Source organism: Raphanus sativus, unplaced genomic scaffold, assembly GCF_000801105.2.
Source record: "Raphanus sativus cultivar WK10039 unplaced genomic scaffold, ASM80110v3 Scaffold2210, whole genome shotgun sequence".
Taxonomy (NCBI): Eukaryota; Viridiplantae; Streptophyta; class Magnoliopsida; order Brassicales; family Brassicaceae; genus Raphanus; species Raphanus sativus.
The window spans coordinates 1-16,786 of NW_026617519.1; the positions used below are offsets into that span (position 1 = coordinate 1).

The 16,786-nt window shown below is 33.5% G+C and overlaps 1 protein-coding gene, 1 long non-coding RNA gene and 1 pseudogene across 3 annotated transcripts; 2 read left to right on the forward strand and 1 right to left on the reverse strand.

The window, feature by feature from the left end:
• Positions 1-26: 26 nt before the first annotated feature.
• On the reverse strand, positions 27-2,561 carry LOC130505361 (3-epi-6-deoxocathasterone 23-monooxygenase CYP90D1-like; annotated as a pseudogene).
• A 4,044-nt stretch (positions 2,562-6,605) lies between these two features.
• Positions 6,606-7,880, forward strand: LOC130505363 (uncharacterized). Of its 2 annotated transcripts, XR_008941642.1 has the most exons (4): positions 6,606-6,650; positions 6,750-6,833; positions 7,298-7,527; positions 7,618-7,880. It is a non-coding gene; the product is annotated as an uncharacterized LOC130505363 (long non-coding RNA). The 2 variants fall into 2 exon arrangements; XR_008941641.1 differs by lacking the exons at positions 6,606-6,650; positions 6,750-6,833 and having other exon boundaries at positions 6,872-7,527.
• Positions 7,881-14,332: 6,452 nt separating this feature from the next.
• Positions 14,333-16,782, forward strand: LOC130505362 (beta-galactosidase 1-like; the record flags this gene model as incomplete). The annotated part of the gene is made up of 10 exons (XM_056999959.1): positions 14,333-14,767; positions 14,935-15,030; positions 15,128-15,240; positions 15,347-15,413; positions 15,539-15,631; positions 15,736-15,879; positions 16,163-16,251; positions 16,328-16,433; positions 16,533-16,620; positions 16,697-16,782. Coding segments are annotated over exons 1-10 (1,068 nt in total), but the record flags the coding sequence as incomplete, so codon positions are not given.
• Between the last annotated feature and the right edge of the window lie 4 nt (positions 16,783-16,786).

Genomic DNA, 16,786 nt, shown 5'->3' on the forward strand with positions numbered 1-16,786 from the left:
TGTAAGAATATAATGTAAAGAACTGATTACCTGAAGCGAGTGACAAGATGGTGAAGGAAAATTGAAGCTTCAAGACGGGCCAAATCAAGACCAGGGCACAATCTCTGACCACCTCCAAAAGGACTGAACTACTCGTGTTCATGTCCCTTTCCTGTATATAAAACGTACATCAAATTAAATTTATATTGACTTAAATATTTGATTGTATATCAAATGTATTTGTGTCATTCTTACTTGCCATCTCCAGGGATTAAATTTGTAGGGAGACTCATAATAAAGTTTATCAAGATGGACTGATCTGAGATAAGCCAAGAAGCACCATCCTTTTGGTATTACGTGACCTTTTATTTCAACATCTTTCATTGCTTTCCGCATCACTCCAATTATAACATTTCCCATTCTCAGTGTCTCTGTAATGACCTGATGATAATTGCATTTAATGATTTAATTACCTTTTCACAAGAGAACTATTCATATAATAATAATTAACATATTTAAGGGACATGTAGAAATATATATATACCTTTTGTGTAAAAGGTAATGACAAATAGTCATTCCAATATAGTGGCTCTCCAGTCAATTCCTTCAATCTTTTCAGCTCCATGTTTTCTTCCTGATAAACCAAAATTTTATAAAGTAAGAGAAGTGGTTATAAAATTTTCGTGGCGATCATATATCCACGAGTAAATATCAGTTCCAATCCATATTTAATATTTCAATGAGTGATATATTATCCTATGGAAGTAGAGAAAAGTCTATCGTTATAGCATATACTTCTTTTTCATGCCTACGAGAATTGTACGCTGGATTTCATATTGCGTACGTTTCAAAACGTTTAGCCATCATGTGCAATATATATACTATTTGAAGATAGATATTTGGCTATGATTAGTAGACCAACGAACTAAAAGAACTATCATTGCTTGAATACTGTTTAAATTAATTACCGTTAGAAAATGAAGAGCACTAGGAGAATCAGAGAGAAATTTGACGGCGAGGGTGATGAGGACAGGTACAGAATCGTGGCCAGGAATCATCATGTCAACCATATTGTTAGCAATCAAATTGTGTGTTAAATTTTCACTTGAGTCCTTAAGCAACACATCCACAACATCTTTTGCAATAACACCATCTTCGTCTTTGTTTTTTGCTTTCCTAACTTTGCCTTCTATGATTCTTTCAACTTGCTTCACCATTTTCTTTTTAGCTTGGAGAGATCTGTGAAGTTGGGTTCCAGGGAAGTTAACTGGCAATGACATAAGCCCTTTGATGAATTGTTCAAACTCTTTTTTTAACTCGTCTAACTCTTCTCCTTTCTCTACACTTATCAATGCCTTTGCAAGTACTTTAAAGGCAACCTATCAGTTAAAATAAAACAATTAATTACATGTGACAAAAAACTAAAAGGGTAATTAATTAGTTCATAAACAAACAAAAAAGGAGAAACTTGTAATCATCATATCAAATGTAATTATTGCAACCACGTTCTTTAAAATATATTAATGTTACATAGTAGCATCATTACGATTGTCCTTTTTTATTTTCTCAATCAGTGCATGAACCATCATATATACAAAAAAAAATTAAAGAAAATACTATTTATTGGAAGAGTATACTAAACCGTCTTTGAGACATCTTGAAGAAGAACAGGTTGGTCCTCGGACCATTGATCCATGGATTCGGACAAAAACTTGTGCATGTCTTTGACAACTTGAGCTTTGAGAAGTGCTGACTTTAAGAACGAACCGACTAGTCCATGGAACCTTCTATGTAAACTCCCGTTAATCAGAAGTATCGACGACTTTCCCATTAGCTCCCTCACCGTTTTCGGGTAGAAGGGCACGAAGGCGGTCGGGTCGCTTTGTAAAACTGTTTTGTTAACATCTGCATCCGTCGACACGATCGTAGCAGTTCCAAATATATGCGACTTGAACACTCTCCCATACCTTTACAAACATAAAACCACATATTTATATTCATAGAACAGTAAAATCCTTAAATGGCAAAAGTAACATATTTCCGATATTATATATTGTTTGGGTTTTTGATGTTCCTATTTCTTTTCTAAAAACCATTTGAATATGAATTTGAATGGAGTTTATTTTTCTGAAGGGTATTATTTTTCTTTGAAGTATTAAATTTATGTTTGCTTTACATTTTGTATATATATTGTGAAAATTAAAACGTAAAGAGAGCAAGAGGATACATAAGTCGACGCTTGTCCATGAAACTCTCTGGATGGTCTGAGTAAGCAGAAGAGACAAACTCGATGGTTTCCCCGATGACAGGCCATCCCAAGCTTCCTTGTGGAAAGAGTTGTCCGTGGCTGTGAGTATTAACATGATCAATAAGTTTTTTCTTCGAAGCTGAGGATGATCTAAGACCGTTGATCTTGTTGAAGATGATGACGATGATGATAGCAAAGAGAAGGAAGGAGAAGAGCAAAAGTGATGAACAAGTGTCCATTAATGTTTTAACTTAGCCGCACGCACACGAATGGGTTTGTGTTTTAAAAATGTTGGTTTTTGTTTTTGGGACTTTCTTTCACTTTGAATCTGTCCGGGTATCTCTTTATATAACTTTAATCATGGTGCGGTGTGGCAACAAATCATGTGGCTGATAATTCGTTATTTTATTCTAGATTTTTATTTAATTCTGACGTGATAATGTAAAGTATATAATTGGTAAAATAGTACGTCATTACACTCTCGTTCTTTTATCTTAATTTCAGTAGAATCTAATCTGCAATCTGCATCTCAACGTACAAAAAAAAAGAACACAGAAACATAAAAAGAGTGAGTTGGAAAAGAAGAAGATATAAAGCACCCATGACGCAAAGATAAAACAGAAGATGCAAAGTATTTAACAATTTGTATCTTCTTTATGCTATTGTTATATAAAGATTATGATCTCCAGTTTAATTAATTTACGTTTATAATTACAAGGCAGGGAATAATATGGACTTGAGCAAAAGAAACAAAACATTTATAAACTGCACTTTTATATGATAATTTCAGCCAAACAAACAAAAATCGAATATTTTCCAAAAGTTCAATTTTATTTTTGGTAAATTATTTTTAATTATGCGAAGAAGTAAGGTTGTACAGAGAATATTTGCAAAGAGAAGAGATAAAGAATATATTGAAGAAAGTGTGATAATTATCTTTTGGCTTGTGGGGTATTTTGGGTGCGCCTTCGTGCAAAACTCCATTAGGCCACGGTCCACCTATCTTTTTTCACATATACTTTACACATCTTTTTGTCATGATTGTCGTGGATACATGCATGTCCATATGTATCCATGTATGCGCGAAGATATGCATGAGAATAGATCTAAAGTACTATCTATGTGTACATATGCCAATACGTACGCGGTAACGACGTTCCGAAGGATAAAGTACGCAGATCCTAACGGTTTCTTGAGACTTTGAAAAATATGGTTTGTTTTTGAGACCAGAAACTGATTAAATGTGTTATGATTGGGAAAAAAAAACAAAACATGGTGTAATAGAATTATGAGGCCGGACCGCGCCAGCATCCGAAAAAAACAAGACTCGGTTTTTGGACTGCAGATATATTAATATTGGAATATACAATACGTAACAGTGTTTCAAAAAAAAAAAACAATAAGTAACAAAACGAGGCTCTACAAGAAAAGCATGATACATTTATCTAAGGCCACTTCAATCAAAAAAAGAAAAGGCCAGTTCAATCTCCTCATGATTAGACCATATGCGCACCTTCTCACTTTCATACAGTTTGTGCATGGATGGTCGGCTGTATAATATATTAGATTCTAAGGAATTGAGATTACTTAGCCGCTTGACTACTTTTGATATCGTTGATTATACAAACTTTGAGCCTAAAAAGCTAATCTCTTAATTCTAATTAACATCTAGCCTTTTGACTAATGCCAAACAATATAAAATGTCGTTCTCTTTTATTCACTTTAGAATAGTTTTCTCATTACTATTAATTCTTTTGGAAGCCTACGATTCATTTATATCTATAAACGCCATTACAAACTTTTAAAACAAGCAATACCTAACACGGGAGCTATCTTACATGCATGATCATCACTTGCTTGCATACATTTTGATAAAGGAAAAATTGATATATACTATAAGAATTAGTGCTTTGATCATATCTAATTATTGCGAGTCCCTTTAGTTTAAGGTCGTGCATCTTTGGAAATCCGAGAGGTTTTTGAATAAATTATGTGAAAGTTCTTAATATATAATTTACTTTTTGTTGTAAGAACATGTGTATCTGTATATTTGTTTTGCCCAAAGAAGCAAAAGTCTCAAAGATTGAGGGTTGACAGATATATAATAAGAAAAAGAATAATTCAAAATTAATGAGAACCAAATGATTATATTAATTAATGTTATTTATAATTTTGGGGAATTGCTGGGTTGTTTTCGTTTGGACCATATCTCCATGACTCCATGTGAAGAAACCACTTGAAGTTAAAATCCGGAGAATATTTTTGCCCCATTTGATTTCACAATCTCCAGGGTTTTGGATAGCCAAGAACATGATCTTTGTCCTGATCTTATTATGAAATTGATGCAAAACAACTACCATTTTGACTCTTCGATGAAACTTATGCTATACTCCTTTTTGTAATGAGAGTTGATATCCAATTTCAAGAAAACAATATTTGCATATGCTATTTATTAACTAGGAAATGTTTAAATTGAACAAACACTAAAGAAATGGAATATTTGCAAGTGCATAGTCTTTCATGGCCACATGACTATAGACTGACTGAACCCAACACCAAGAAAAGTTGTGCCTGAAATTCAAAGACTAACCGAACCCAGCACCGAGAAGAGTTTTGCCTCAAATTCAAACTCAATTCAGCCATAAGATATATATTATCTTAAGCAGTGACTAATCACATGATTTTGGCTAGAATAAACTACATCATTGATTCACCTTCTTTTGTCCTTTCCAACACGCATTTGAAGAGCTCTCCCTCGTTGTTGCTTCAACGGTAATGTTGTCACAATCTGGGTTTGCAGCTACTACAAGACAGGAAAACACAAGCGAATTAGATTAATGTCACGAAGGTGGTTTTCTCTGATTAAAAAGATATTGTCGTTTGTAAACCGGGATAAAGTTTCTAACTTTAACCTTGCGCAAAAGAACAGGTAAAACCGGGAGGGTCCTCGGGTAGGTGTCGACAAGTTATAACACACTACATTATAGATGAGATTCATGGACCACCAAATAAAAGTCTTAGTTAGTTAGTTCTCTCACATGGAGATCTGAAAAGACATGTTAGCTGAAAAAGCAAGTGAATGGAGAAAAAACAAACTGAAATGCTAATCCAGATAAGCAATGACCCCTACTCTCTGAGGAGTGAGTGTGCGGTATATGTGTGTGAAAGTGAGAAAGACAAAACATAGATGACAATACTTGAAAGAGGAAAACAAACAAATGAAAATCTTTCTATAGCAAAATAATATATGATCTCTTAAAAAGCATTTTGGATTCGTTTCTTATCACCTTCTAGGGTAGTATCCCTAGCTATATCTGAACATAATCTAGAAAATAAAATATAATTATTTTCATGTTGAAGGAAGGCACAAGAAAAGGAGAATCCGCTTTTCAATTCATGTTCCTTTCGCGTTACATTAACCAACAAAGAGGCCGGTAGACCTGAATAATACTTCTAAGCTGATGAATCAATAAGCTATGACCAGCGACGAGCTTAAAGTGTTCGCTAACGAAAACTCTTTGTAATTCTGATGAAATGTCTAAGTGACCATGTAACAAATAAGAAAGGATAAATCGTGAAAAATGAACAATTATATATTTCTCCTAGAAAACAAGTAGTCAACGAATTGTTTTGAGAGAAAATCCAAATTGATTATAGGCTCTAGGAATTTAACCAAACAAGAATCCAAAGTGATGATGTGAGATTTCAACAAATCTCCGATCAATAATATACCCTCCGATCCGGTTTCGATAAAGAAAAGGGCTCAACGGAGCAAACCCCTTTTAGTTAAAACCCAACTGAGGCCCATCAAAGCTTTATGCTAAGACGTATTGTTTTGAGAGAATCCAATGGTGTATTTGACCACACAAGAATCCAAGGCGATAGTGTGCGATTTCATTTCAACAAGTCTCCGATCAATTAATAAACCTCCGACCCGGTTTCGATAAAGGGGCCTAATGGGTAAAACCCTTTTACTTAAACCCCAAATTAGACCCAACGAAGCTATATGATAGGAAGACATGGCCTCATCGCTATGACATGATTTATATTATATGGAATATGAACATGGCTCCCAAGTCCACCAAAGCTGGATCCCATTTGAGCTTTGCGATGCATGCATATAAGAAATATTTTGTTGCTCTTGTTTGATGAATATTGATATATTTTTTTCGCAGACCTTATCGGTTATCCGGTTAACTTTGAAAAAAAATATAATTAGAATGAATTGGATTCTACATTGTCTACGATCCCAGTTTGAAATATTTTTTTATTCAGTTCAAAAATATATTTTTTTGATTAAAAAAATTAAATCGTTTGTTAGTGAATTGTTATAAGAACTGTGTGAAATGAACCTTAAATTCAGACTGGTCAATTAGTCCAAACTTGAGAGTACCAAGTTTCATTCTTCAATTTTCTCTTATGGGTATGAGATTCTAAATTGTTGTTAAGTGGTCAAATATGCCAAATACAGATTGTGTTACTCTTTCACAGAATCTTACCACTCACAAAGATCTCTTAATAGGTCGGTTTATCATTTCAAAGCTCACTTAGTCGGATAGACATGTACAGTACATGTACATGAGATTATTGGTGATGGATATGCAAAGTAAGTTTGCTAAATACTGAGATGAATATAATCTTATTTTAGCTATGGCAGCACTAATAGATCCAAGGATTAAACTACATATGCTTAAAGAAGCTTATCATAAACTGGATCCTAGAACTTCTGAGAAAAAGATTGAAATAGTCAAGAATAACTTGGAATTGCTTATAAAGAGTATAGTTCAAAGACTTCAGAAAGTTTTCTTCCAAACTTCCAAGAAAAACTTCACATGAACTCCTTACATAATCACTTTTTGAAGATGATTTTGATGATGTAAGATTCTTATATAAAATTTCTGTTTATTTTAACTTCTTAATAACTGGCTAATTGCTTTTTTACCTCTGATTTTATTTGAATACATGATCTGCTTGAGTTTGAAAGGTGTATCCAGTTTGGTTCAAACAACGAAAGGACAAATCTGGACATGTATTTGGCTGATACCAAAGTTGACATTTCGGCTTTCTCAGATATGGAGGTCTTAAACTATTGGAGAGATAAGCAACACATATATGGTGACTTAGCTTTGCTTGCCCGTGATATTCTCAGCATGCATATCACTAATGTTGCGTATATATGAGTCTGCGTTTAGTGTGGGAGGTAGAGTTTAGAGCTCTTTTAGAAACCGTCTCTTTCCTAAAATTGTTCAAGCACTGATCTGTACGCGAAAATGTTTACACGGGTTTTTTTGAGTTTGAAGGTAAACTCCTTGTCTTGAATTAAGTGCTTTAAGAATTAGTGTTGTTGGTTAACTCATTGCTTGAATGATTTCTTTGATTACTTGATGTAGGAGACATTGAGGAGTACTTTGATTATGATGATGAGGATGCTAATAAAAGAGCAAGTAGCTCAGGAAATGAAGATTCAAACATGTGGTAAATACTCTGTTTTAAGTTCTTGACTTTTTGTTAATTACTTGTGAATGTGTCACTGACTCGTGAATGGTTGTGTTTGGCCTGTGTTCTCTCAGTTATTTTCTCATTTGAATGTGTCTTCTTTGAATGTGTGACTGCAATTTAGAGATTCTGAAACAGGTTTTAGTACTTCGGTCTTCTTGTCTTCTTGAATTACTTGTGAATGTGTCTCATTTGAATGTGTGACTGCAGTTTAGAGTTTTTGATAAACACAGCAATAAATTGTAAATGTGACCTTCATCATTTGATCTAATCCACATCGGCAACATCCTTATCCAAAGATGAAAAGCAAAGCAACTAGCTACTAGTCTATATTAGATTAAATGCGACAGTGGGCTAGATTCGGTTGTCATTAGTGACTTTTCTCAATAAGTAGGCCCATTTTGTTACAATCCCATAAACGTCTAACGAAAACCTGTTTCTATTGCAATGGATTACAATGGACCGACCAAATCAATCAATGTTCGATTCGTTATATAAATATCACAATTTTCTTATCTTTCCTTTTTAAAGAAAACTGATAATATTTTTTTATTATAAGAGGATAACATATTGAACGAGCGTATGCATTCTCGTTTTGCTATAATATATTTGTAGAATTTGTATCGAATTGGTCCCAAGGGACCGCTAAAAGATCGAGATTGATGGGTATGGTTTAAAATTGAATATGTGGCAGTCTGCCAGTCTCATCGATATTGTTTTTTCTCGTGTGAGAAAGATAACTCATATATCTGGAACATACAAAACAATATCATATTTTGTAACTCCTATCTTTTGATCTGAAATGGCCATTCATTTTCTTTGTAATGTCGATGCCTTCTCGTCACATAACATGCACATTATCCAGTAGATTCTCATTGGTCCTACCGACAAGGTTGCCGTGTTATCGTATCGTGCCACATTAATGGTGGACCCTATATTTTCTTGCTTGCATGTCATCCTAATCCCTCTCGTGTGTGTTCAATGTTCATCACCATTCGGATATCAGAGTAAATACAATACGGATGAGAGATGAGTTTTAAACCTTGTGTTTGCCACGTATATAAAATATCAAAAGGATTTTCTTTTTTCGTTCCTTTCATTGATAGTTCTCTTTGAGATTCTAGTTTCATTTTTTTTTATTCGACATTATGTGATGGCCAGTCTCGTAAAAGGATCATCACTCTTTGTATTCTTATATAGTAAATAAACATATGTGTATATTTGAAAGAAATGAGCATTTTAAAATATGATATGTCAAAAAGAAAAGATAGGTCGAGAAAGTGAAGAAGAAGAAACGAGGCCATTCAATTATGAAGATAAGATAAGTCAATCACTGAAAAAGAAAAGCAAGAGAGCTAGCCAAAACCCAACCCAAGAATAACTCTTAATTAAGGCATCTAAATAAATGTATCATCTCAAAAATACTGTATATAGGAACCTCTCCTTGCTGTATATGGATAAGCTTAATGCGTTTATTTACTCGAGATTCTTTTTTGTGAAAGCTAGGTATCTATATTATATGTACGAGTGTGACGTTCAAATTTGCAGATTGGACTACAAAAGGAAATCTAATTACGAAAAATATTGCTGCACTGTAACAGATAAGTTCGTCCATAATCTAACAGCAAAAACCTGCCGGCGATGGGCAATCACAAAAAGATGATTTACGTTTTTGTGAATATTGCGACGTTATATTACGTGTGTAAGAATATTAGATCAAGAACATAAGACTATGATTAACTCCGGTCTTTTAACTGAGATTTTTAATTTCAGAAAAGATACGGTTTTCAATTTTTTTTTTAGATTTTAACTAAGAAAAACTAAGAACAGTCTCTTAAATAAAAAATATAAGATTTTTTAGCCAAAAAGTGTAAAAAAAAATTAAAAAAATGTCAAATAATGAATTAAAAATTTCGACTAAAAGACCGGGGTTAATTATGCCCTTAGAAATTTCAATAAACGTATTGGGATTCTGGTTTAGTATAATTATCAATAAGATGCACATGATGCAAGCCTGTTCCTAGGAAATCATATATGATTAATTATTAAATAAGTCCTTATCGATAAAATTTTAATATCTTTGCAAGTACTGGTGGTAACCTATGAGCTCATAATACAGTCAGAACAATGTGTAATTCAATTGGTTAATAGTAACCTATATATGTAGATTATAACTAAATTGATTTTAGAAAAGAAACTGGAATTCTTTGCGATTAACTTATTAGTGGCAAAATAATTCCATTCACGTTCTAATCATCAAAGAGCACACGTGATTTTTACCTGATCCGTTGACCTATGGAATGTATAAACTATTGATAAATGGTTAACTCTAAGTATTGATCTGTACGTACTGATCCTTATCAGTATTTTAAAATATAAAATTAAATGATAATTTATATACTTCTTTAGAGATGCTGCTCCATCATGGTATTTCATGAGATATCTTATCAGTATTTTAAAATATAAAATTAAATGATAATTTATATACTTCTTTATTTTATGTAAAAATAGAACCAATAACTAATTGACAAATATGAATTTGGTATTTCTCAACAGTATCTTAAAAATTGCTGTTAGAAAACTTTTTTCTCTTTTTTTATCTTTTCTTAACTTTTTATTATTTTTATCTTAAAAGACTTTATTATGAACTTACCGATAAACATGTTCCCATGATTCACAGATTTATAAAATTAACATTTTACTTAACATACTGTGGATTTCAATGATCTAACGTACAATAGTTGGATCAGATACCGGTCCACGGATTTTCTCTAATGAATTGATATTATCAGATTATATGAGTAAATTGGTTAATATGTTGATTAAACCGTGTACTTAAGTATAGATAGAGAGTAAAATTGTAACAAACATTATAAAATCAATAATAATAAACTTCATATTTTTCATTTGCTCTCCATCTACGAAGCTCCACCTCTGGATCTAATAGATATGAAGCTAGCTAAACATTATAATTGATTGCAGAATGAGCATTTGCATCTAATGTTTCTAGATGGATCACATTAGTCCATATATAGATCAAACGTGATGTACATGTTGAAAACATGAAGAACTGACAGAAAGGTTTGCAAATGCAATCAATTCTTAAAGTTTGTCAAGTATAATCTCTCAGTATTAAGATTAAAGATTATAGCATTTTATAGTTGACTATGTAGATTATAGTAATGGAGAGTTAAGGACAACAGCTCGGTTTTAAGTCTACATTAACACGAGTACAGAAGCATTGCCTCCTTCGCGTGAGCTTCTCTCTTTCTGGAGCTATGTCATTATATGTACAGCCACACACCGTACAGGTTTTGCAAGATCCGCCGTAAGATCCGGAACCAAAAAAGTCAAACCGATGCAGTACTAAATATTCTGTTTATTCACGCGCCACAAGCCAAGCGTGGAAGTTAGTTTAATTAACAAGAAGAGAAAAGCAGAAACTCGAACGCGGAAACTGTTGTTGTCGTCGTCGCAGTTAACGGGTTTCGTCTCCGATGGACTCTTTTTAAATCTGCTTCTTTATTTATTCTGCGTCTCATTTTCAGTTTAATTGCTCCATGCCATTTAAACCAGTGGCAGCAGTCACAACAAATAAAATTAAACATGACACGAACTTACGAAATTACAAACCATTATCATAAATCATAACTCGAATAATCTCTCCTTAAATATCTGATGAGGACAAATAATGGTTTTTATTCAATGTAATCGATTGCGTCTTAACTTTAATGATGCTTTACAAACACGATATTCCCCTTTTCGACACCTTATCTTTTTGTTTAGAACAATTATTGTGTATGTTTGCGTGTTTTGTTGAGTAGGGAGAATATAACATAGACTTTGTAATACTACAATAATTGTAATTGTAGTATTAAAAAAAACACGACATTAGCTTTGTTTGAAATGAGACTATTGATTAGCTTCCCTCTACATTAAAATGAGTACGACAGATCATGAAATTGTATAGATACATCCAGCCATATATAGGTTGCACTGTCGAATCTCGATGGCCTCTTTGACTCTTAAGCAATTGAAGATAATAGGATAAATCAACGTTTATTACAAAATCAAATCAATAAGAAATTTTCGTGGTCATCTAGTTTAGAATCTGTTCGAAGCTAACATAAATTCATCTGTATAACTATTGATAATCAATTTCTTAATAAATATGTATAGTTTTAATTTAGGTAGAGAGATGAAAAGACACTTCAATAGTTCAAAAGGTTGCATGTGTCCAGACTCCAGTGGTTGAGATGATTATTGGTTTCATGTCTAACGAACCCTCCTCTTAAATATCTTACAGCTTGCTAATCTAGATATGTCAATAGTACTAATTAGAATTCGAAAATAATATTTTGTAATATTAGTACACGTGATATGAAATCACAGCTGTTTACAATGAAAGGGAGTACTATTATGTAAAATTCCAAAATAATCTGAATCAAGAGACGTGAAGACACGCGCCAAGCGGGGCGTAGTGGTAGTGGGAACTGGACAATACTTTTTGTACGTAAATATTTTTTTACAAGTTTTAAGCGTGGTAAAAGTTAAAGCTGTGTCGTAAAAAAAGCTGTAAAATATGCAAAGTTAAAATTGAAATCATCTAAAATATTAATGGGGAAGTACAAAATAAACTTCACCCTTTTTTCTGAACGTCTGGATCGATTATTATCGATTAATTATGCTATTACAATGATGAAAATATTACAAAGACGATTTTATAGTCGATAATTCTACCACCATGTGAGAATACCCGCCTGACTGCACCACTCTGAGCTGCACCACTCTGAGCCGTCCTATAAGATCCATGTTCGATGGTACACCCTGCACCAAACTGAAGATCTCCTGTATTCTGTTTCTCCATAATCTGCATAATTTGGTATTTTCTGGGGTTTGAACTCCAGACCTCCGGATGTAGAAGCAATTGAACCCTTAGTCAAATCACTGGACCAAAGGGGCTTCCACAAATAAACTTCACCTTTAAACTTGCACAATATTTACAACTAAACGCCATTGAGATAATAATTATTGGTTTAACACAATCATTTATTATTAGCATTTAATAATTACCATTAATCATCAAGCAAAACATAACCAAACATATTAACTAGAAAGATACCGCGATCTCCTAAAAATCTACTTAGCATGTATTTCTAATGTAAGTGGCTATTATATTTCAATTTTGACTGACAAAAAAATCCAAAACAATTAGATTTCGTATAATTTTTTGTTGAACACATCCCTCTTCATCTATAAAAAATAAATAAATATACACTTGTGCGGTCGCTTGATTCATGTTATAACAATTTGAAAACCAAAACAAAATTACTTAATATAAACTATATTTTTTGTTTAAAAGATCCATATGAAACAATTATTTCATACGAAAAAATTTTAAAATACAAACTACTATTTGTACAGTATAAATATTTATTTAAAAATAAAATGAATATCCGCACGGGTGTACGGATCAAGATCTAGTACAAATTAAAAATAATTACTAGCAAAAAGAATCTGTGTTAGTTGTTTCTTTTTGTTTTCTTGTCTTGTAAATGTGTTCATAGTTCATAGAATTTGTGGTGGCGAAACCTAACCCGTGACATTCGTGTAAGGTGTTGTGCCAATACTACCACGCGCATAGAAGTGCGAGAAGAACACGTTGCGTTAAGGAAATAGACAATCTCGTGATTATGGAGGAGTTGAGTGATACCGAGTTTAGCTTAACAAATCAAATGTCTGATTATTTGATAACACAAGAACTCCACGTCTCCCACTTAAGTCATACTTACTTCCTAACTAGAATGAACTAAAACTGTTAATATAGCATGTCTTTATTTTCAACGACAGATACACTTTTGGGTGACAAACTAGTAGATTAGTAAGTAAGATAATTCAATTCCAGAAGCTGTAGAATTTATAATTTTATCGTATGAAATGAATGATAACTATATTCCTATAATTTTACATAGTGAACACACGAATCAATCACGAAAAAAACAAAACATAATTGAGATAATATTTATTTTAGGATGTGTATATAATTATTAAAATGAATAATTTACAATTTCCTTAGATCCAAATCTATACTATCCACAATTCAATATTCGTTTTCTCTGTAGAAATTTTTATTTATCTACTAAAGAGTTTTTTTCATGATCTCAATAAATATAGTATTTCTCAGAAAAAGTATTTTTTTTTTTATCGGTCCTCTGTCCCTGGCGATGCCGAAATGTTAATTCCCCAGTGGCCGGGATTCGAACCCAGGTGGCGGAACTCACAGCTATGAACCCTTTACCAACTGAGCTAGAAGCCCCGGTTAAAAAAAAAAAAAAAAAAAATATTGCCGAAATTAACATACTTTACACACACACGGATCAAAAGCGTTAATAACCGTTCCTTTATTGCCTGCCTTCACAACAAGATAGATGATCTTTTTACATAAAAACATCCAGGAATTCTTGAAAATGTATTTTAAACCTTTGTTTAATTATGGATAATCAACAAATGACAAAAGGTCAAAAACACGATGGGTCCCATAAAGGTCTCTCAAAGGTGGACCTAACAAGGAACCCTCCATTGCATAGTGCTTTAAAAGCAGCTGCAAAGCAGCTCCATTTTGGCATCAAAACAAGAACCAAGTTTTCTTCTTTTTACACTTTCAAAGAATATAAATTTCTTCACAGATCTTTCTCCTCCTTCCACCAATTTCTCTGAATAAGAAAAAGTTTAAGCCAAAGGAACACTTTCTCTCTTCACCACATCTTTTCTCAACTAAGTAAGAATAAGAATATAAAGTGTGAAACCCAACTTCAAGTAAAGCAAAGATATTTGCTTTTGCTTTCAACAGTCTCCGGTATGAGTTTCAAACCTAATGCCATGATGAATGCGGCTATGGCGACAGCTTCTGCTCTGTTTCTTCTAGGGTTTCTTGTCTCTTCAGTCTCTGCTTCTGTCTCTTACGATAGCAGAGCCATTACCATCAATGGTAAAAGAAGAATCCTCATCTCTGGATCTATTCATTACCCCAGAAGCACTCCTGAGGTTTGTTTGTTATCCTGAGTTGTAATGTAGTTAAGAGTTATCCCAAAGTCTGAAGCTTTGGCTCTTTTGTAATGTCTCAAACCTCACATTGTCTTACCTAATTCAAGTAAATGAAAATCTAAGGTTTTGTTTCTTATCTGGATATGTGTTTTTGTGTGTGTGTGTAGATGTGGCCAGATCTAATAAGGAAAGCAAAAGAAGGAGGTTTAGATGTGATTCAGACTTATGTTTTCTGGAATGGGCATGAGCCTTCTCCTGGAAAAGTAAGAAAAAATCTACTTTTTTTTTGTGTTGTCAGTGACTGGATCTTTATTTCATTGGATTCCACTTTATGGTTTTTTTTTTTGGCTTCATCTGCAGTATTATTTTGAAGGCAACTATGATTTGGTTAAGTTTGTAAAGTTGGTCAAACAGTCTGGACTCTACCTTCATCTAAGGATTGGTCCTTATGTCTGTGCAGAATGGAACTTTGGGTAATTTTTATGTCCATTTTAACCTTAAAATAGAAAGTTAAAAAAGGAGAAGAAAAAAAAATCTAATATGATTTGTTTTGTTTCTGTATATGTATATGTTTCTCAGTGGATTCCCTGTTTGGCTTAAGTACGTTCCAGGGATTAGCTTCAGAACAGATAATGCTCCTTTCAAGGTTAGACATGTTTTCTTAAACTAAGTCTCTATCTTCAATTTGAAGTTACTAAAATGTCAAACTTGTTCTTTGACCCTTGTTTGACTTAATTCAGAAACATTGACTTTGTTTCCTTCTTTTTGAAGGCTCAAATGCAAAGATTCACTACAAAGATTGTTAACATGATGAAAGCTGAGAGGCTGTTTGAATCCCAAGGCGGTCCTATAATCCTCTCTCAGGTGAGAACCATTACTAGTGAACTTTTGGGTTTTTAACAATCCTAGTATAGAGTGTGTGAGTGGGGACTAAGTGTTTGTGTTAACATTCATATGTAATGTAACAGATTGAGAATGAATATGGACCAATGGAATATGAGCTGGGTGCACCGGGTAGGTCTTACACCAACTGGGCAGCTAAAATGGCTGTGGGGCTAGGCACTGGTGTCCCTTGGGTCATGTGTAAACAAGACGATGCTCCTGACCCCATTGTAAGAGTTCTTTTGTCTCGTCTCTGGAACATTTTCTCCATTAGCTGTATTCTATTGTCTCTCTTCATTCTTTCTAAAAAAATCACTTCATTAAATAGTAGTAGTATTCATTTAAGTTAGCACATGCTTTGGTGACACTTCTTTTCATGATCTTTATTTTTTTTAAATAATGATATTTAATCATTTAAGTTAAGCAATTCTTAGTGAATCATTAATATGTTCAGTCTCTTTTCTCCTTGCATACTTGTTAACTTCTTGAACTTATGATTGGCTCTCTTACTAGATCAATGCTTGCAATGGCTTCTACTGCGATTACTTCTCTCCCAACAAGGCTTATAAACCCAAAATGTGGACTGAAGCCTGGACTGGATGGTAAGCAGAAAACTCAAAAGTGAATCTCTTCTTCTATTATTGTTTCTTGGTGATATCTCAGTCTGTTTTCTTACAGGTTTACAAAGTTTGGAGGTCCAGTTCCTTACCGTCCAGCTGAAGATATGGCCTTTTCCGTTGCAAGGTTTATTCAAAAGGGTGGATCTTTCATCAACTACTACATGGTAAAAAGCTAAAGTTTCTGTCTTCCTTCTTTTTTTACCATGTTCATAAAGTAGATTCATGAGCTATTCCATTTCTCATACACTGGCTTCTTTGCTCAGTTTCACGGTGGAACAAATTTTGGTCGTACTGCTGGTGGTCCGTTTATTGCAACCAGCTATGATTATGACGCTCCTCTTGACGAATATGGTAAGCCTTTGCTAAATCCCAAAAATATAATAAATTGCTGTCTTCTTTATAAACATTGTCTACTACTTTCAAACAGGACTTGAAAGGCAGCCTAAGTGGGGGCACTTGAAAGATTTGCATAGAGCTATCAAGCTTTGTGAGCCAGCACTAGTATCAGGACAGCTCA